The sequence below is a fragment of the Cucurbita maxima genome, unplaced genomic scaffold (assembly GCF_002738345.1).
Source record: "Cucurbita maxima cultivar Rimu unplaced genomic scaffold, Cmax_1.0 Cma_Scf00009, whole genome shotgun sequence".
NCBI classification, from domain to species: domain Eukaryota; kingdom Viridiplantae; phylum Streptophyta; class Magnoliopsida; order Cucurbitales; family Cucurbitaceae; genus Cucurbita; species Cucurbita maxima.
The window spans coordinates 5,869,926-5,891,782 of NW_019272025.1; the positions used below are offsets into that span (position 1 = coordinate 5,869,926).

The 21,857-nt window shown below is 35.5% G+C and overlaps 1 protein-coding gene across 3 annotated transcripts; it reads right to left on the reverse strand.

The window, feature by feature from the left end:
- Window positions 1–449: 449 nt before the first annotated feature.
- On the reverse strand, window positions 450–21,714 carry LOC111483593 (protein CHROMATIN REMODELING 5-like). 3 transcript variants are annotated; one of them, XM_023129789.1, is made up of 31 exons: window positions 21,313–21,714; window positions 19,629–20,362; window positions 19,414–19,481; window positions 18,317–18,742; window positions 17,366–17,590; window positions 17,145–17,228; window positions 16,321–16,380; window positions 16,133–16,236; window positions 15,864–15,915; window positions 14,745–14,808; window positions 12,051–12,144; window positions 11,719–11,806; window positions 11,492–11,626; window positions 10,818–11,006; window positions 10,666–10,733; window positions 9,092–9,185; window positions 8,884–9,008; window positions 8,669–8,732; window positions 8,266–8,478; window positions 6,525–6,767; window positions 6,333–6,443; window positions 6,106–6,192; window positions 5,722–5,904; window positions 5,402–5,482; window positions 5,006–5,239; window positions 3,819–3,974; window positions 3,526–3,703; window positions 3,262–3,443; window positions 1,939–2,286; window positions 1,762–1,855; window positions 450–1,606 (listed from the first exon to the last, which is right to left on the reverse strand). In XM_023129789.1, the coding sequence occupies exons 2-31, from the start codon at window positions 20,356–20,358 to the stop codon at window positions 1,125–1,127; spliced, it is 5,262 nt and encodes a 1,753-aa protein (XP_022985557.1). In that variant the 5' UTR covers window positions 20,359–20,362; window positions 21,313–21,714; the 3' UTR covers window positions 450–1,124. The 3 variants fall into 3 exon arrangements, with proteins under 3 accessions (XP_022985557.1, XP_022985556.1, XP_022985555.1); XM_023129788.1 differs by having other exon boundaries at window positions 19,629–20,416; XM_023129787.1 differs by having other exon boundaries at window positions 20,747–21,714.
- Between the last annotated feature and the right edge of the window lie 143 nt (window positions 21,715–21,857).

Consider the following 21,857-nt stretch of genomic DNA (forward strand, 5'->3'; position numbering starts at 1 on the left):
ATGTGAATTGTCACGTCATTCTAAATCATCTACCATTCTGAAAAAAAAATTCCTTTAAGAGTAAGTTTTAAAAAGTTCATAAAAACTCAACTAATATTACAACTTTTAAAATAATAAAGATATTTCTTAAATCGATTGAAGAACGAACATTTTTTATAAGGGTGTGAAAACCTTTACTTAAAACGGATAATTTCTACTAGAAATAAATTTAGACCGATACACAAAAGCCAATCATCTTTTGACAATCATAGAATTGTAGCTTAAAAAATAGTTTCTAAAAAAGGTTGCGAAGAACAAACTACAAAGAACTCGTTAGATTCAAGCTATGATTTGATTCATTTATGTTTCCTCGTCACAAAGAGTAACCACCTGCTAATTGTTACTCGATTTGGCTGCTATGCCTTTCTGCAACTGATATGATCCAACCAGAGGGAATCCGGCAGGGTTCAGGGACAAAACAAAAGGCATCTCATTTGCATGCTTTTCCATTTAACAAATGGCAATATCTGTTGAACATGTCAATGTTTCTAAACAAGAGATTTAAAGGGAGGGAATCCAATGGTTACTTTGGGGGGACATTGGAAGAGTCTCAATGAACTACATTTCTTATGGACAAATGAGGAAACAAATTGCACTACTGTAGCCAAAATGAAAAAAAAAAAATTGATAAATTTTCCGAAATAACTGATAATGTACATTTCTGGGTGAACATAGCATGTATAGGAACTACCCTCGTGAACTTGTGCGCCAAACGAGCTAGAAGTAGATCTCTTTCTTCTGAATTTTTGCTATATACGAAGAAATTACTCGAACTCAACTCGCATAGATGCATCTAGCCTTGAATATAATGTAGAACCTTTTCAACTTTACTCGGCAATCAATGGGGTCAGCATCAAAAATCCCATTTTTATGTTTTTTTTTTTTTTTTTTGGCAGATTAACGTTCTAGGGTCAGCCACATAACACTAATAGAGGTCTGCAGCTATTTATTCCCACGGTGGAAAAAGAACCAGAGAACTATATACCGCTGCGGTGGTGAAGGGGACCAAGTCAGAGCTGAAATCCTTCTCTCAGATCAGCCTCCCTAACACACACTGCAAAAGAGGCTCACTTGGCCTCCCCATCTCAATCTTGTCTCACAGGAAAACTAGTTTGACGGATCCTGTATGGCCGCTCGTTAGCAAACCTCCTGTTCTCAGTTGGTGCTGCCCCAAGAATCCCCAATGAATTTGGATCCATTATCCGACCGTCATTGCTCACAGGTCTATCAGGTGGACAAGGAACTTGGTATTGATTATCACCATCCCCACTTCTTCGTCGTTTCCATGCTTCGTATATCTCGGTTTCAACCCCCTTCTGAACTGGTTCAGATATTTGGAAGGAAGTATAATTTTTGTTACCCCGTAGCCTCGGGAAATGACGCGGCAAGGCTCCAAAATGAGAGGAGTCCCCATCCCTGCCCATAAGAGAAGATCCAGTACCGTTGATGTAGGATGGAGCCACTCCCACTTCTCTTTCCTGCTTGAGTTTTGAATAAATCTGATGAAGTCGCTCCCCAGATAAATTTGAAAAGGTGGAGACGTAATTCCATAATCGCGTTGTCATCCCTGCACAATTAATATCGACAACTTATATTTCGTTGCTTTGCTAACTAGTTCAAACAGAACATTATGGCCGGTTAAGAAAACAAGTGACAAGAGCATATAGAAGAGAGGAATATCACGTAAACATATGACAACATAATTATACTCAGAGCACATACTATCTTGTTTATATGGTTCCTCCTCATGATCTAGAACAACTTGATCTATCCTTCGTCCAAGAAGCTGCAAGTAATTGCGAATTTTCGAAAGGACCTGAACGAAAAGGAAAATAGAAATTCAAAATATTATTCCATAAAACAGATGGGTTCAGAATTCGGAACCAAAATAACAGGGACCTTTTCCTTTGGGAGTTTGGCACTAGTTGTTTGTAACCTTTGAAGCCGTTCCAGAGTTTTAATTTCATCCGCCATGACATCTTCACACCATTCCATCCATTTAACTTCCTTGAAATGCTCATATACTTCTTCGTTGTCAGACATTTCACCCTCCTCCTTCACGAGGTTCTCGACTCTCTGTGGTTTAGAATTTCTGTCCCTCAATTTAGCATTAACCTTGGGAGAATCTTGTTTCCCCTTTCTATCCAAGCCATGTGATGTCGAAACTTTTGGAATGTTTTCCCTATCCTTCTTTGCAGTCTTGCGACCAGCTTTAGAATTCAGATTTTTACCGAGTGCAGCAAGTTCCTGGTAAAAAAAATTTATGAAATCGTCATCCGTGAGTAATGAAATGTCTGGAGAGGAAATTAACCCATAAATAAAAAATAAAAAACACAAAAAAACAACACTCAAACTACAGAGAGACTGAACTTGCACCAGAAACTAAGGACACAAAAAAGCAAAGCTGTAAATTCTAATACAAAATTCACAACTTAATTATCAATTCTGTTTTTAGTCTTAATAAGTGCAATCCCTGCAACACCATAGATAAATTTTATCTTCTTCGTAAGCCTTTTAAGATAAGCTTTGGGGGANGGGGGGGGGTGTGCGCTATCCAAATAAAGTAATGGCCAAAAGATGTACCAAGTTAAGACTCCACTGTGCTCATTTAGCACGTCCTAAGAAAATATGAATTGCATGGCCTGAAACAAACTTTTTAACAAAGCAAGACAGTATTTTTAAGAACTGAAAATGCAGCTCCAAGTTGGGTAGGAACAATTCCATTGATAGTAAAATGGAGAGAGATGAAAAAAAAAAACTCTCTAGACGCCAAAAGGTGAATTACAATAAAGTTCTCCAGTTAGAAATTTAGGATGACCACCTATTAAAGCTGTATACTTTTGTCCCAATAAAGATACAGACCATGAAACAAAATTAAATTAAAAAAACTATCAAAATTTGAGGAAGAGTCTCTGGAAATCCTCCCATTCCATTCACATCAAAGGTTTCAGAGGAATGCCCTGTTGAAGCAAGCCTTACTGATTTATTCACACCATGTTTATAGAGCATGAAAATGAATAAAATCCAAACTGCAAGGTCTAAGTAGGCCAAACGGTTCAGAAACTGGTAGACTAGCTTTGCAAGTTTATTTATTGGCCTCGATATGAAAACCAATCAATTATAAAATTAAGCATCCGTTTGGCACTTAAATCAAGTTAAATGGGAGTTCATCATTGAAATAATCCAATGTCAACACTAGAGGTTGCAAAACTGATGACTTACCATCTCAAGAAGAGCATTACCACGATCTCTCAAATTTGGAGCACGTGGCAGAAATGTCTCATGATGTTGAAGTTCCACTGGAGCAATCTTTTTCATGAGACCGAGTTTTTCATCCAACCTGATCTTTTCCCAATTACCAAAACCATGGTAGTGTATTCCCAAAAGTAATCTCGCATCATCAACTTAGAATAAAGAAATATAAGTATTAGCAGAAATAATATAAATGGAAGGAGGGCAGGGAAAGGAGGACTACTGAATACTTACTTTGATTCCAGCCACAACCTTTTGACCAATTTGAAGGTTTCAGGTGCATCAAGGCACGAAATTGTTTGATAGGATCTTCATAGCGGCTAATTCGTTTTGCTAGAAGCTGAAGTTCTTCAACTCGGTTGAGAAGCTCATTAGCTTTCACTAGAACACCAAAGAAATCTAACAAAGGTCCCTAGAGAAATTATTTTAAACTTTTATAAACCAGAAAGATCCGCTTGTTTCCCAAATTGTTATTCATCTTCAGCAACCAGAACAGGAATTCATGTTTTATATAATTCTAAACAAACCTTTGGATCTGTTGATCCTGATTCAACAGCATCTCGACATCCATCAATTAAAGCCCTCAGTAGTTCAATTTGCTCTTCAGGCTTAGCTGCGCCAACTGCACCACCAACCTCACCAGCTATCAAGCTAATTTGACTCTCATTCCCAAATTTCATAACCTGGTTTTAAGTTAAAACAGAAAGTCAAGCAGTCTGAACAAAGATCAAACATGTCAAAGTTCAGTGGAGTGATATTCCAAAGAACAGATGACAGCAATTAGTAGTTAGCGAAGGATTAAAAATTAATAAGAATAGTCGCATGTGAGCAATTTCACAACAGGACAAATGAGTGTCTGATGCTGGGGTTGGAAGATGGAAATTTCCTCTCCAACATCAGTAGTAGCACGCCAGTATTCCTCATGTCTCAAAAAATATTGGAAGAACTTCATGGTGCAGTTTCTTCAAGGGTTACTGTTAATCTGGTCTAGTCAAGAAATCTCAAAATCCATGTTGGAGGAGTTTCCTCCCCCATGCCCCATTATGAGATAAGGATAACAGGCTTTAGTTGGCTTGTCTTTTGCGCTATTTTCTGGAGTGTTTGGGGGAAAAGAGCAATAGAAGTTTTAAGAGGTTACAAAAATCTTTGGGAAATTTGTGGACTCCTAATAGATTTCCGTGTAAAGATTTTTGTAATTACTCTTTAGGTCTTACTTCGCTCGACTAGAGCATTTTCCTAGGCTAGTTAGGCTCCTCCTAAGGTGGTTTTCGTGGTTCTGTGTTCTTTCCTCTTTTTTCCCCCTTAGTGAAAACATGTCATTCTACCAGAAATAAAAATAAATAGTAAAAAAAGATAAATGTTGGAAGAACTAAGGAAACGTCTGGGAAAAAATAAAAACTTTTCTCATTTAAAAAAATTCTTTACCATTCTAATTAAAATTCTGGTATCATTCATTCCTACCATAAGTAGGCCTTAACTTTTTTACTCTACTGTTTTCATGAAACAAATCTTCCAATGAGCTTCAATTCAATGGTTATATTTCACCTTTACCTATGACTTCAAACTAAAAGCCATAACACGAATAAAGATAGGAAAAACAATCATATGGTCAAAGAGTTTGAAGAAGCTATAAATCCAGTACCTTCATAAAGAATTATATCATGCACGTCAAATCGCCAAAAAGAAGGAAGGTAAAAAAAACACAGAACCTTACCACACGAGAAAAACGTAATGCATCTCTTTTAGACAAATTTCCACAAGACCACCTTCTCACTTGAGCAGATGCACCCACAATCATTGGTGCTGAGGGAGCAGAAATATCACCTTTACGGCGTTTCTGAACCCTCTCCACAGGCCCAGATCCTTTCTTCCTTTTACCACTATTCTCATGCTGATTAGCCTCTGCATAGCTCTTTGTATTCCTGGCAGCACAAGGAACTAGAGCTTCCTAAAATAAACGAAAGTACAAATGGATGGATGAATGGTAGTTGTAATAAAAATCAAGAAATAAATATGCAAAATGATTTTAAGTGCTAGTTGGAACAAAAAGTATAGAATGGAAGGTCCTCAGGTTCAAAACTAAAATTAACAGTATTGTACAGGTTCATACTTCAGCCTGAGACACTGCTTCTGGTTTTATCCAACGACTCCAGAAATTTCCATCATCTTCAGCACTACAAAAGTTAGCAACCTGTTCATTCATGGAACCACCAAGACCCCCCCCCCCCCCCCCCCCCCCCCNTCAAAAAAAAAAAAAAGGAAGAAGATAATCAGACAAACAATCGGCATAACCAGAATGATACAGCAGGCACATTTATGGCTTGCCATCCATACTGCTCTAACAACATCCATACGCAGATGTCACTACCATAACAACCACTAGAAATAAAGACCAAAAAAAACATCAAAACCATAATATTATTATCTTGCCTTGAAAGCACCCAGCAATTCATGCCCTTCCTCTCCTCCAGCTTCCTTCTCTTCAACCTTCTCTGCTCTTTCAAGAATCTCATCAATATCCATACTTTGAAGCCGTTTCTTACTATCTTCAGCATTCTTGTCCTCCTTGAAAAGTTCCTCGGCTCCAAATCTTAAGATCGCTGATAGCTCATTCTACAAAGTAAAAATGGCAGAAATGTTAGACATTTTTTTTATCAGAGAGATAGAATATAGATCTTAGAAAGCCAGGGGAGACATCCAGTAAGAACGGGAGTCCCACACAACTTTCATCATCCAAATAATTAAGCCTTCCATGCAGTCAAATTCAAGTTTTTCAATAAAGCAACTACAGTGGTTTTGTAACACCATTCTTACTTTATCAAAACCAATGCCTTTTTTGGCTTCTTTCTTCTCCAATCTACCCTCCGCATTTAATTTTTGGATCACCAGATGATCAAGAACCTACAAAGCACAGAAAAATTGAGATCACACAGAAACAAAATCCTAAAACGAAATATAAGTTTTATTAACAGATGTACACGTAGATTGAATGCAAATCTAAGTGTCAGAATCCTTCTTAACAAGTAACTTTTTATTAGTACCATTTTCTTCTTTGCTCGCTCCAAGATATCTTCCTCAACACTTCTGCTTGTAACAAATCTGTATATATTAACTACTTCCTGTTGTCCAATTCTGTGGGCTCTACTCATCGCCTACAACAAAGGAGAGAACGAGTTAATTTATAAAATAAAATCATTCAAGAAAGACAATGAAAAGCAGTCTCTAAACTCAACCTGTAAGTCATTTTGTGGGTTCCAGTCCGAATCAAAAATGATAACTGTATCTGCTGTTGCAAGGTTTATACCTAAGCCACCAGCTCGAGTAGAAAGAAGGAAGCAAAAATCATCACTACCAGGTGCATTGAAATGATCCATTGCCTGCTGCCGAAACTCGGCCTTTGTACTTCCATCAAGCCTCTGAAATTGGAATCCTCTATATGACAAGTAGTTGGCCAGAATATCGAGCATTCTTACCATCTGCAAAAGACCATCATAATCACTATATTTATCTGCATGAAAAGCTAATAAGGCATAATCTCGATTAAGTTGTACTTGTACATAGAATAGGGTACAGCAAAACTGCAGTGAAAGACGCATGAATGATGGTTTAAAAAGAGAAATCAATAAAAAGAAGCTTCTTTGAAGCCAGATGACAAGGGAATCTTTAGAAAACCTCGCTGTGAGGAGGAGAAAGGTTGCAGTACCGGCTGAAATTATTGCAAATCGAAAGAAAGACTATCTCTATAGAAGTGGATAGAAAATAAAGAGGTAAAAGGGCTTAGTTAGCTGAACCAGGACAAAACTCTTACTAATTTTCAACTCAACTCCCTACAGAATTGGGTCACTTCTTCTCGATTCAAAGTTTGCCCCTTGAGGTACCAAGAAGGTGCTTCTCAAATCTTCATTCTCAAGAATATCCTTGCTTCAGTGAAGCGCATTCACCACAAATTTAATATGACAAGTTTTAGAATAATCATTGGGTTGTTTTTGACCTCTCATCGTTGATTTCCACCCTCCGTGAATAAATAGCCCTCCAAGGTCCTTTGAAATTCCTATAACGTTTGATGGGTCTTTTCTTTCAGATGAAACTTTTCTGAAGAGAAATTCAATATGACTCATCCCCATGGATATCATCTTCACGTTCTCTCCAAAACATAGTGAAGATCGTTGGCTTTGGATTTTTGATAACTTGGGTCATTATATTTTCAAAGATCATTTGAATCTGTACAGCATAATATGCAAATCTGACCCAAGCAACCTCAACAGGCTCTCCTTCCATGCTGGTGCTCTATGCGAAAAGAAAATAGTGAGACTCAATTTCATCTTCTTTCCACTTCCTCTTTTGTTGGCAAAATTTAGGACAACAATTCTTCTCTCTTTGGGCAGTCCAAAGATCTCCTAGCTAACATCAATGCCCCATAATCTATGCTATAAGAGGCCATGATTTTCAAAAGAAGACGACGGTCCTAAGGTCTAATATTATAAGAATTTTTCCTTTTGGTGATCATTGTTCAAAATGAATAAAAGAACATTTGATGATGGCAAAACCTATGAAACAAGCAATGATTAGAATATCCAAGTTTTGAAAGGGATACTAAAGCTACAGGCAGCAGCACTCAATAAGAATGCAAAAATGCATGAAACTGGAAGTATATCAAAGTGTAAACTGTCTAATATTTCTACTTCCTACCGTTATACCTCCCTCATTGCAAATTGGGAAGGTCTTTTGTAAACACCATGGATAATACATCCCTTTTGTAAATTTCAATCAACAATGAAATTATCTCTTATCAAAATAATAATAATAATAATAAAATAATAATAAAAAAAAAAGTATATCAAAGTGTTAGCATACTAGACTACACAACGGAAAACATCAACCAAATTTTCAGCTCCCATGGCTTGAAACAGACATATCTATAATAATGCTATGTGGACACAAATTTGACTGGCATTCAGAAATCTATAACCTGACCTGTGAAAAAATCAGAACCCGATGCTTTGTTTCATGCAATCTCATTAATAACTTATCAAGTATAACTAGCTTCCCGCTGCTCCAGATTATTCTATCCAGCTTGCTGCTATCATTTGAGTCAGAGTCCCCACCATAACCATGATCTGCACTTTCGAACAGAAAGGGGTGATTGCAGCATTTCTTCAACTCCACCACAATATTCAAAAGAGAAACCTAGAAAAAAAAAATTATATAAATAATTTTCAGGTAATAAAAAATCCTGGAAGTCTAAACAGAGCAAATATAATAATTGAAATTAATGTTAATAACAACCGAGAGAAAACTTGAAGACAATTGATGCTGACATAAACAGAATAAGCCATGCTGACAATGAACCCAATAAGCAATTGAAATAGATTGCTACCTGATTCCCACGAACTCCTTTGTTTAAGTCATGAAAGTTGCGCTCTAAAATCCACTTGTAATATCTAAAAACAGAAAAACAAGTATCAAACATTGTTTGTAAATCAATATCTATAATTGAAAATATTAGTTACAATTGTAACCCCAACTTTTTTTAATTTCATTACATTAATGAACTGATTTTCTGTTTCCTTTCAATATGTGTGTATTACTTACTGTTTCTGAAGCAGAGACATCTCTACCCTAAGAATACGCTCAATCTTAGGAGGCAAAGATTTCTCAACGTCCTTTATAACACGACGAAGAATGTGAGGCTTCAGTTCCATGTGAAGATTAGCAAGCTACAATTAATCCAAATCACTAAGGATCAGACGGAAGCAACATCCTCAAAGTGAACCACGGTAGTCCTAGAATAGAATATTACCTCATTCTCATCGAACGAACTAAGGTTCTTGTAATTATAAATAAAATCATCCTTACTCTTGAACTTATCAGGATCAAGAAAGTGAAGCAGAGCCCTATGTGAGACAAAATGAATAGACAATCTTTCAATTGAACACGTAGAGAAGAAACTGAATTTAATACTAATGAGCATTAGGAAAAAACCGCAGTAGCTCATTTTTTCAAATATTGCAAATTAACCAGCCGACTTTGATATCATACTACACAGGAAGTTAGCAGTTACATGAATACATAGTAAAACTGAATACTAAAAAAATCTATTTATATACTTGTTTCTTAAAAATCACAATGCAATACAAACAAGAATTTAATACTTAAGTTTATGTATGTGAAATAAGCAGAGAATATTCTTTTATAAGGTAGAATAAGAAATAATTTCTTTGTCAATTTGAAAAGGGCATCGTTCATGAACCAAAAAAGAGCAAAAAAGTTCTTCCTCGTGATGTGAGAATATAGTCACTTGGATAAAAACTTATTGATGAATTAAGATTTGTCTAGAAATTACTAATTCGCATGGTAACATGTTATTTTCTGAAAAATCACCGCAGCAACATGGTAGAAACACATTAAAAACACTTTTGCACATTTCAAGACTTTTTGAGTTACAAACTTTACATTCTAAAATATCGTAGGTAAAAATGGTAAAATAATGATCTCTAAGAAGCAAAACAAACAAATTGTATGTTTCTAATGAAACAGTGTTACAACGAAAGTTTTGGAGAAAATTATAGCTAAATATACATCTTTTTGAATAACTCAATATAATAGAAGAAACAATATTTAAAATTAAATAAATAACTAAATATACCTCCCTCTTTTATATATGTTTTTATCCCTATTGAAAACTTTTAGAAATAATTAAAGAATGAAAGGCCTTACACAAGTTTAAGAGTGCAAATGTCAGATATAGACAACATGTTAGAGCAACTAAACGTATCCGAGATTCACAATCACATGCACGTGAATACAAAACATAAACGCACACACAAAACTCAAATAAACCATAGAAGGTTCAATATTCTATAAAAAGTTAAATAAAAGGTCCAATATAACACAAGAAACTATAAGGAACCATAACCAACCGATAGGAATATGAGTAATAAGATAGGGAGTTTGTTATGCACGCTGGTTATAAATAGAGGGGGTGGGGAATGACGAAGGTAGGAATTATTTTGGTGAATGAATTGGGGCTCGAGAGAGATCTCACCGTTCATATCTTTTATCCTATTCTAGTTCTGTTTGGGGTCCTATCATATAACCATCAAGCATAAAACTCTCTATCTAATTACTCATATCCCCTTATAGCATCCGTACTTTCCTTCTAATGGTATTTCTATCACCCAACCAAAGCACATTTGAGGCCAAAAGATAGGAGAAAAAGATTAGCTGCACGACATTGAGGCAGCCTTCAATGCCAGAATCAACTTTGAAATTTAGGCATTGCATATAAAGACAAATAGGAAAAAAGAAAAAAAAAAGGAACTGAACACAAAAATGATTATTATCCATATTGAGTGGTAGAAAATCAAACAATACCATAGCTCTTCCACACTGTTCTGTAACGGAGTACCAGTAATGAGCAATTTATTTTTTGTGCTAAATTCCTGAATACCCAGCAAGAATCACACATCAGTAATACATTGAACAAGGGGGACAATAGAAAATTGCAATAATTCATAACAGCATACCGAAAGGGTCGTATACAACTGTGCCTCACTATTCTTTAATCTATGAGCTTCATCAACCATCAAATAATTCCACTTAATCTTTGAAAGAACAGCACGGTCCTTCAGAACTACTTCATACGTAGTCAACAACGCATTAAACTTTATGGGTCTCCCGGTTCTTTTATTTTCAAATTCATGCTGCTGACAAACCTGCAACCAAATAATGCATGCAAGAATAGAAATTGTCGAGAGAGAAAGAAAAAAAAAAAAAAAAAAAAAAAAAAAAAAAAAAAAAAAAAAAAAAAAAAAAAAAAAAAACTCAAACATAAGATAAATAAAAAATCTCAAGGATTGATCAACTTAGGAAAAATCTTAGCACAGAACCTTCCATTAACTTGTTTTCAATTTTCTAAATAATACATTCAGTTCAAGTAAATAACTATACAGTGGAGATATTTTCATCAATTTTAAATCAGCAATCAACCCAAAAGATTGGACATTTGTAGAAGACTCAACAAGTAAAAATCAATATTTATTGGAAAGAAAATAACATTACAGAAGCTTTAATACAGGACCTTCTGCTCGGATACCATATTAAATCCAAAAGCTTAAACTTATAGGTTAGAGTAAATTTAATTATATCAATACTTCACCAACATCGCCGTCTGAATAAAGTTACAGAAAGGATAACTTGCCTCTCTGCTTGCACGGGTACCAACATAGACAATAACATTCATATCAGGCAGCCACTTTCTAAATTCTTTGGCCCAGTTTGACAAGGTGGACAGTGGTACAACAACAAGAAATGGACCGTAAATTTGCTGAGCATGCTGTCAAAAATATATATATATTACATTAGTCCTCAAGGTTAATCTATCAGAAAATACTTATAAAACCACTGAAGAGTGTTATTTAATACTACCTGTAGAAAGCCAAGCATGGAAACAGACTGAACAGTTTTCCCAAGACCCATTTCATCAGCTAAAATTACATTGGTATCATTTCTCCAACTACCACCATGAAAAGATAGACCAATTACATAACTTTCAAAGCATTGTACTCAAAGAAGTTAACTGGTTCTGGAGAGCTTTCCGTGATGTATAGTCTGTCTTTTATACAACTGAACAGTCACCAACTTGCATTTTTTCGACCGTTCAATTAATATATTTAACTAAATTGGAACATTAAAAAAAACAGAAAAAAAGAAAGAACAATCTGAGGTGAAATTAAATAATAATAAATAAATAATAATACCTATTAACGAGAAAATTCAAACCCTCAAGCTGATAATCTCGAAGCTTGCCTCCCTTCAACCATTCAGGCTGTTCATCAAGTTTCCTTAAACTCACTAGAAATCAGAAAAGCTATAATATTAAAGTATGTTGACTATACATAGACTATGCAAAGAAGACAAGAATTTATTATATGAAAAAGGTAAATAGAAGCCAACCAGAGACAGGCCACTAGTGCCATTTCGAATATACACAATTAGCATCTAACCAACACTCCAAATCAATGTTTTGAAAGGCTATTGAGACTGATGCCCTGAGGCTCACTCAAGGTGAAGCTCTAACTTTTAACCTTGAGACTTATGCCTTCTTTGGACCATAAGAGGCTTATGCCTATATGAAATACGTTGAGGCTTAAAGTGTTTGCACCTCGTATAAAGGTTTGAGTCAAAACAATTTGAACTATTACTACTTAGTGATGTTAAAGGTATCCTTTTAAAATTTTTGTTTAAGTGAAAATTGGCAGGGGCGATTTGTGAATTCTTTTGTATAACTATTATGTTTAGCAATACTTGACATGTTAATTTATAATTTGTATAATGTTTTTAATAAAAATATAGGCTTACACTTCATACCACCTCAACTTTTCAAGAGAAAACCTTGAGGCCGCCTTTAGCTTTTTAAAACATTTCTGCAACCTACGTAACTTTAAGCCATTAATGTCCTTCTCCATTATCACTACAATTAATTAACTTTTACACAAAAAGTATATCATTTCATGTGCGTACGAAAGTTGTAATCTACGTTCTTGCTCTACCTTACAGCTTTTTGTCTGTTGCACAAGTTTTTTTTGAAAAAAAAAAAGCATTCAATCTGCTGAGTGTTATAATCAACATGAGCAACAGAGGTGATGTACTTTTCTTTTCTTAGTAAAAGCCCGAACTTATTTAGTAAGAATCAAACGATGATATTTTTTTCAAAGCTCATTAAATTCATATGGAACTCCAAAGTAGCAATGTATGTTCCAGTGCTTAATGCTTTGGTGGGAGAAAAGGTGGGTGATATACCATTTATTTTTGTGGTTTCCAATGGAGCTTTTCATGCTCCGGTTTTTATATTTTGGTTGGTTAGGGGCTGAAGTCAAATCTGATTTTAAGGGGCCATTCCTGGGAGAAGTTACTGCAGTTAATTTGCATGAAGAGCTGAATTTATATATATATATAGATAGATAGATAGATATAGATAATGACAACTTTCATTGAAAAAAATGAAAGATACAAGGGCGCACAAAAAACCAAGCCCTCAAGAGGTATCTCAATTACAGAAATGGGCTCCAACTATACAAAACAGTGCCAACAATATAATTACAGAGGATCTTCAAAATAGAAGCCCAAAAGGGAACATGAAATCTAATGAGGGACCATACATCACTAGAATCCCTCTAAGCATTGTGTTATTCTGCTCACTCCAAAAATCCCACAAAATAGCCCACCCCCAACAAGTCATAAGAACCGACCCTTTCATGAAAAGGCGGATGGAGGAGGAACTCCCAAATCATATCACTAGTTTTCTCGTGCCAAGCTAGCAAAAATCCAAATGTCTAAAAGAAAAGATTCCAAACAGACCTCTCATACTCACATCTCCAGAAGATGTGATCTAGGTCCTCCTCCATCTTTCAACAAAGAATACAACAAAACAGGCCAACTAACGAGGGAATTTTTCTAGCAAGGCGATCCATAGTATTAACTTGGTCATGTAAAATGTATCGTGCAAAGAACTTCTCTTTCTTCAAAATTTTAATACTTCATAGAGTAGAAAAAACCGACTCGTGTAAGGGAGAAGGGTTCAACAAACTACGAAAAAGGAGTTGCAAGAAAACCCCTCCTTAGGGTTGGGACTCCACACCCGAACATCCCTTCTTCCAAGCCTAAAGACAACCTCTCCAAGCACGGCCAAGAGAGAGACAACATTTGTTGCTTCCCTATCAATCAAAGAGTGACAAAACCCGAACGAAAAAAGAAACTGAGCTCCTCAACTAGACAAAAAAATCAAACACCACATGATTTTAAAGGAAAAGGAATGATAGAGACGAGGGAACACAGAGCAAGAGATCTATTTCCCACCCACTAATCTTCCTAACAATACAGTTCCTTCCCCTCCCCCACTACACAAAGAACCAAGTGAGAGAAAAAAGAGAGCTCAAAAGAGATATCCTTCCATAAATATTGATAAGTGCCTTTAACCCCAGCCGACAGTCAAAAAGATGAGAACCAAACTTGCTTGCAATAATCTTGTGCCTGAGATTGTTGAGACCAAGGGTGAAACGCACAAGTCATTTGACCATTGCTCTGCTATGAGTCTTTACATTTCCAATTTCTAACACACCCCCCCCCCCCCCCCCCCCCCCCACTAGTTTTATCATTCCCTTGGTTGAGCTCTATTTGATTGTAATTGCCTCTAGGTTATTGATTTTTTTTTTTCCTTCTTTCTCTGATTTCACTCCCTGAAAGCTGATTGTTTATTTAACATTTAAAAATATTACAATAAAATAAGTACCTACAATTTAATTTCTAATCCTCCATAACTATGGCTTTGTAAGTCCTACAAATAAAATAAAATCTTGTTTCTTACCTAAATATGCGTATATAATGTATATATATAATCCATTTGTCAAAAGTTGGTTAGAAATAAGATTTCATGACATCAAGTTTCCACGGACCTTTGGTCTTTTTACGCTGAAGATCGACTGATTTCCCTTGCACAGATATTGCAGCTTCACGAGCCTGCTCGAATTATGGAAACAGGAAAAAAAATGTACCAACAAGCTTCAATTATACAAACATGATTGGAAAAATTGAGAACAACGATTGAACAAACTAATACAAAGTTGTCTATCTTAATTTTGTCTCTCTTTTTAATTAAGAAACCAATGAATAAATGAAAGAATAAATTAAGGCAATACAAAACAAAAACACCCGTAGCAAAAGGAGCCAAAAAAGAAAGAAAAAAAGGCTAACAAACTATAAAAGTACCAAAAACAAAACAAAAACAAAAAATGAAGGATGGGGGGCTCCATTTTAGACGGATGAGAGAGAGAGAGAAAGGATACTCACAAATTTTTTTAAAACAATTTATCACAAAGCCAGTCAAGGCTGATTTGAATAAGTAAATATCAATCCCAATTCCTAAGATCCATAGCAATTGCTTAAAGCTTGAAGAATGAACAGGTCCCAAACAAATTACGACACTATTTTCTTTTTTTCCTATCATTTTATGCATGTTGGTATATGGCTTTGGCTAATAACCTCAAAATAATTAATATTTACGGCAAGGGCAAAAATTGATAACAACGATCGATTCTCATTTTTGTAAATTGGTGTTACCTAAACCTTCCAAGGCATGAAGTACTGCAAAAACGTTTTTTGTTTAAAAATATCATCTTTTATTATTTCTCTTGTGTGTGTGCGCATGTGTATATTAACAAGAAACATTTTTCCCCAAACTATTTGTCATTTTAAAATCATTAAAGGATAAAAGTGCTTGAAAACGATTAGGAAATGGCATGCATTCTTTTACATGATTGTAGTTGCAGCGTTTGGTGAAATTCATATAAAGGGGTTTCTATCCTCTTTTTTCATTAAATTTTGGGGTCACAACCGTTTTGGGCAAGACCCACTGGACCTTCACCATTCTTAATGAAACTATTTAATTCCAATTAGAAAATCACATGAAATCAACAATCTATAACATGAGACGTCAGTAAATAAGTACAATACAAATGACAAAAATAATATTTTTAAATCAACAATAAGAAAGCAAAAGGAAAATAGCCAAATACCTTGTACTCGTCAATAGCTTCTTGCGCAAATGAAATATCTACATCCTTTTCCCTAAGATCAAATTTTACAAACAATAATAAGCAGATAAGGACTTGCAATAAGTAGAGGTGGAATTAATACATGGGAAAAAGACATCTAACTTCACATGATTAGGATATGATATCGTATAGCATTTCTTTTTTTTTTATGAGAAATTTCTGAGCTCATTCATAAATTATAGAATGGGAGAAAGATCAGAAATTCACTAAAAAATATTGATTCTAGTTACCAAGTTGCTTCGGCATAAGACAGTCCTTGCCACTTCACCAAATACTCCGGTACTACATCACCTGAACCATCTTTGCTAATACGGTCAGCAATAATTCTCTCCACCTATTAATCCACATTCAAATCTGATTACTAAAAGTTTTAAGCAAAAACCTAAAAATAATAATGGATAAAGTTCAGCAAAGTAACCTGACTATTTTGCTTGATGAGATCCAAATCCATTTCCTTACTGACATCATAGACCTCGATCTACAGACATATCCAGTAAATAATGAATGAGATAGTTTATCACAAGTTGTAGTGAACTACTAGGTGAAAAAGAATTGTTTTACATAGAAGCACATCATCAATGTATTAATTCTTCACCTTGAATCAACAATTCGTCATTAAAGTTTTCTCGCTTATAGCAAATTTTGTTTTACCATATTTTGATACAGAAAAATTATTTTAAATTCCCTAAAAGAGACTAATCAGATATAATAGACAGAATAGATAGATAAAATAGAATAAAATAAGGAGGAAGTGCCTAAGTGACTGAGTGAAAGAAAGTTTCCAATAATACCAAAATGAACATAAACAATCCATCAATGCACACTACAAAAACAATGTGAAAACCAATTTTAAGAATTATGATACTGCTCTTGGACGATCAATGAAATAGTTTCTTGTCCAAAAAGATTGTGATACCAATCATTCGTGTGAATCAAGCATACATTGAAATATTACAATAATAGGGTTGATTAATTAGCTTTTAAAATGTACTATCATAACAAAATAAACACAGAAAGTGTCCTAATTGAAAGATTTTCCTGCAGACAACTTAGAAGGCAGCTCGTGACTTATAAATCCTTCTATCGCGGCTGCAATTGGGCAGGTATGCTTGTGTTCAAGGATTATCATACATGTTACTTTCAAATGCTTCTATTGATAGCACTTCGTGAATATTCAGAGTACTCTTATGTCAGTGACAATTTGCACTAATCAATTTTAGTACAGTATCAAGCAAAAATTACCTCCTCACGGGAGACACTCTTCCTGTACCTTATTTCCTCCATGACCTTTTTAGTGTAGTTTAAAACCTTCTTAAAACCACTAAGCTGCAAGAAAAATGTGTTCAATGCCAGAGGAAAGAATAAAAAGTTAGCTAAAGACAAAGACTCATCACACTTAAACAGATAACATTCTTTAGATGAGACAATACAAAACAAAAAAGAAAAGACATTCAGAAGCATACATATTGTAGTTCAGAGAATGGTTTCCATTGACAGTGTAAATGCGACTGGCCTTTCCATTTTATAAAAAATTCCACCTCATTCCAATCTGGTTCAGAATCAAATGAATGACTAGACAGAACGGGATTTATTGATCTGTTATGTCTTATAGCAACCTCAGCAATGCCCTTCGGCTGGTGCCAGAGAACTTTTTCAATTGCATCACCATCTTCCTCTTCAACTTCCTCCTAAAAGCAGATATAAAAAAGATATTGAAAGTGAATTAGCGATCAAACTTATACACCAAATAACAAAGAAGTATGATTCCTTATTTTAAAACAAGAAACATCTTTTCAAAGATCGTATGAAATCTGCCTCTTTTATTGTTGTTCAGATATAAGATAAATATGCAAGATAAGAGTCTTTAAATAGGCCTCAAAGCAACCTATACAGCCAGTTAAACGAACATACAACTGGTTGAACCAGTACCCAACCCCGGCAAAACCAGACCGTAGTAACAAAAGATAACTAAGGGGTAACAACAAATGAACTACAGATAAATGGGACCGTGGGTAACGATGAGAATACATCACAAACACAAAGAATCAAAATATTAACATCAAAAAATTAACATCAACAATCACAAGCTACACAAAAGTAGTACAATTCATTGCAATCCAGCGTAGGAATGTTGCAAGTCTAAGACTGTTGTTTTTCTTATTTATTTTCAGAGAATTACATGAGATTATACAAATATCCTTCGACACTCCCCTCAAGCTGATATCTATGCCCATAATAGTCCGATACTTGTTATATTTTTTTGAAGAAATAGAAACATTGTATCAAAAAGACCGGAAAAGATACAGAAAAAAAAATCTTATTCCAGAACCATATACATGGTAAACAAAACATTATTTTAGAAGCAACAAGAATAACCAGCTAGCCTCTATATAATTTGAAAAATGCAGGCACACCTTTTGGGACTTTTTCTTTTTTCCCTCGTCAAATTCTTCACTTTCTTCACTTTCAACATATGAAACTTTTCGAACAGACCTACTAGAAGTTCTGACCTCACTTCTTCGTCCAGAGGCACCTGTTGTAACAGAATAACGACCACTATCCTTGCGAGGGTGAGTGCCAGTTTTCCCTAAACTTTTAAAACCCTCAACACTATCACTGGCTGAATCCTCCATTGAAGATTCATCCTCTTCATATGAGGATTTTCCTTTTCTTTGTCGAATAGATGGTTGGTACAATTTACGTTCACTAGTAGATCTTACATTGCGTCCTCCTTGACCCCATTGCTTTCCCCTGCCTTTCTTTCCATAATTAGGTCTGTCATCATCAGAAATTTCCAAATCATCATCTTCCTCATAATCTTCACCATCCCAGTCTTTATCCTGCTATCAATATAACACAAAATTAGTGTCCAATGGGCAGAAAGAGATGAAGTCAGGGTCATAATTAGGAAGTACAAGAACCACCAGTAGAAGCATGGCGAAAAAATTGGAGAAAACGGACTACATTTCTAGAAATCTACACACACGCACACATATACAACCATAATGAGGAAGAAGGAAAAAAATCCCTTTCAGAGAATAGCAAGTTGTAGTGAGACCTCTAATGTAAATATTGTCAAGGAAATGAAGAAAAAAGAACCCAAGAAATGAAATCCATCAAGAAGTATCAATGATGGGGTGAGCAACGGAATACTGATTAATAAAGAGAAGAAAAAGGAAAACGGTCAAGACATTGTTTACATAGCAGAAATCCTAAATAGACAATTGATGGCGGCAGAATCACTTAGAGCTTAGCCTAAATTTTTTATTTTTACTTCAAGATTACATGGCTTCATACTTAGCACAACTTCTTTGCGGTGCCTCGTGTACATTATACATTTATTCAATTTAATACAAACAACATAGAGAGAAAGTGAAAGAAAAGAAGAAACATAAATATATGCAAATGTGGTTAATGGAAGGAAGAAAAAAGTTTTTCTTTTTTACCACATCATGAAATTCAGCAAACAAAAAGTTGTTGAACAATACATAAATGTATGCAAATACCTAACCTTTTTCACTGAACGGCCACTTCCGATGCCATAATCAGGTTCGAAGTCCACATCATCAGGGTCATCTTCTGCAAACACCACAGCAATAACATTTAGCTAATATGATGAAATCAAATATTGATAGATAAGAGAGTAGAAGTGTAACCAAATGTCAACCAATTAAAATTAAAGAAGCATGGTCAACAGTTCAAAAATAATCCTAAAGGCAAAGATACCTTCTTCCTCGTCCTCTTTATAATCAGCATCATCATTATGATTTTCGTCATCTCCATAATCATCATCTTCATCATTCACAACTCTGGAATTTCTTCGCATGTGGTTGTTGCTGGCATTAACAAACTGTGACTGTGACCTATTTGACTTTACCGAGTTATGAAACCCTCGGTATGGCATGGAATCACTCTGCTCATCTCCATCGTCCTGATCGTAATATTCATCTGATAGCATTCCATCTTCAGCGGGGACATCAGTATACCTTCTTTGACCTTTAACCTCTTTTGGTTGGCCATCATCATCAAATTCTGAACCTCCATCCTTTTCATTGGATATATGATCATCTGATCCTTCTCCAATTCTATTGTCAGACTCACTCTTAGACTCCTGTGCAGAATCAGAACCTCCAGGAATCATAGGTTGGCAGTCCTTCCAAAATGTTGAACCCCACCTTCTACCCCCTACCGCTTTTCCAGAATTTTGTAAGTTCGACACTCTCATAGTAATACAATCATCTGCAGCAGTCTCATTTTGCAACCTACTGGAATCATCTACTTGACCTCCATTGTGATAGGGTGCGTCTATGTTCATATTAAATTCTTTTTCTGAACTCATGTCTTCCTCGGCATTTCCTGCAGAGGTGTGAGTTCTATCGTCAACTAGTCCATGGCCTTTATCTTCCAAGACACCACGAGAAACTGGTTCATTTGAATGATTCCTAAAAAAGGCCATTCTTCTACATGGAATAAAACACCTCAACTTAGTGCTGGTGAAAAAGAAGCTTTGTATCCTGAAATAAGAACATGTTCAAACAAGATGGCAAGGATAAACATCATACTATCTCATCTCAATCAAATTGGAAAGTAATATACGAGAAAAATTAAGCTTTTCCATAGAAAAGGACAATTATTAAAAAACATAAAAATATCCCGTATCAGGAAGACAGAAAACTAAGGGTGGTGAATGAGAAATGCAACAATACAGAAAGCGGGAACAAGAATCTCAAGAAAATGTCCAAGAAAGAAACTAGTATAAGACAAGCTTGGTAGGCACCGTCCTGCACACTTTATTGTAGATTCCTAGTTAAAACTCTCAAAATACATTGGATGACTTGACTTACCTCATACATTCAACAAACCAGCTTGTAGTTTCTTTTGTTCACTAGCCTTTCGAGCAGAAAACAGTTATAGGTGAACCACAGCAATTATTTCAAACAAAAGATGAATTAAGCAAATGTATAGAATTGAACCGCACAGGTTAGTACGAATCAGCTTCTATTTGAAGTTACTTCTGTTATGCAAAATCCAAGCTGACGGTGCAGCATGCGGGAAGCCCGAGTGAGTGTACAGACGTGACTCGAGACTAAGCAATTCGTTCATCAATCAGAAAGAAAATTCCTTCATCGAATTCTAAACACGAGGATATCGGTAGGGGAGACAAATTCAAATAAAGCAGAAAGCTAATGCTAAAAATATATTCCACACTGCAATATTCAGATCAACAAGTTAATGCCGATAAACATTTTGAAAGCTAAAACCCCTCGAACCCCTCCCAGAAAAAACCCTAGCATTCAAACAAACTCCCAACCCACAATCAGCATCCTTAAGAAAAAGGCTTCGAAATTACGGCGGAATGAACGATCGGGAGGCAGAGGGAAATAGATGATCGAAAACAGAAGTCCCTCACCTTCAGAAAGCAAGCACGACAGAGAATGAAGTTTAACTTATCAAGATGGAAATAACGCGCATGCTAAGAGTTATCCTATTCCTATCGTCGGCGCCAATTGTGAGTCGCGGGAACTGAATTGGCGGCAAAGCGAAAATCTGCTCGGGTTGCCGGGTTTGGAAGAAAAAAACAATGAATTTCAAATGGTCGTCGACGACGGCGGCGGCGGCGGCGGCAAAGATGCGCCAGGTGGCAACGTTAACAACAGATTCAGGAGGAGGAAGACGATGAAGAGTGTGAATGTCTATTCCGTTTAACCTTCCTCTCGTTTTCTTTTTTCTTTTTTCTTTTTTTATTTTTATTTTTTCTTTCCCTTCCTTTGTGGTTGATTTAACCAGGGATTGTTTCCAAGAGAGAGAGGTGCTTGTGAAAAGGGTTGAATTGGAAATTCGGAGATAATCGAGGAGAGGTCATGGGATGGCCTTCAGGTGTCTCTTTTTTTTTTTTAATTGTTGTTTAATAGATATTTCTAAATTAAAAAATTGTCTCTAAATTTGTATTGTTAC

Excerpts from the sequence above, each read along its gene's own strand:
- LOC111483593 (XM_023129787.1), bottom strand. Across the intron at positions 3,704-3,818 it reads CAGGATCAACAGATCCAAAG|GGACCTTTGTTAGATTTCTT; the intron begins GTTTGTTTAGAA and ends TAATTTCTCTAG. Across the intron at positions 2,287-3,261 it reads GTAATGCTCTTCTTGAGATG|GAACTTGCTGCACTCGGTAA; the intron begins GTAAGTCATCAG and ends TTTTTTTACCAG.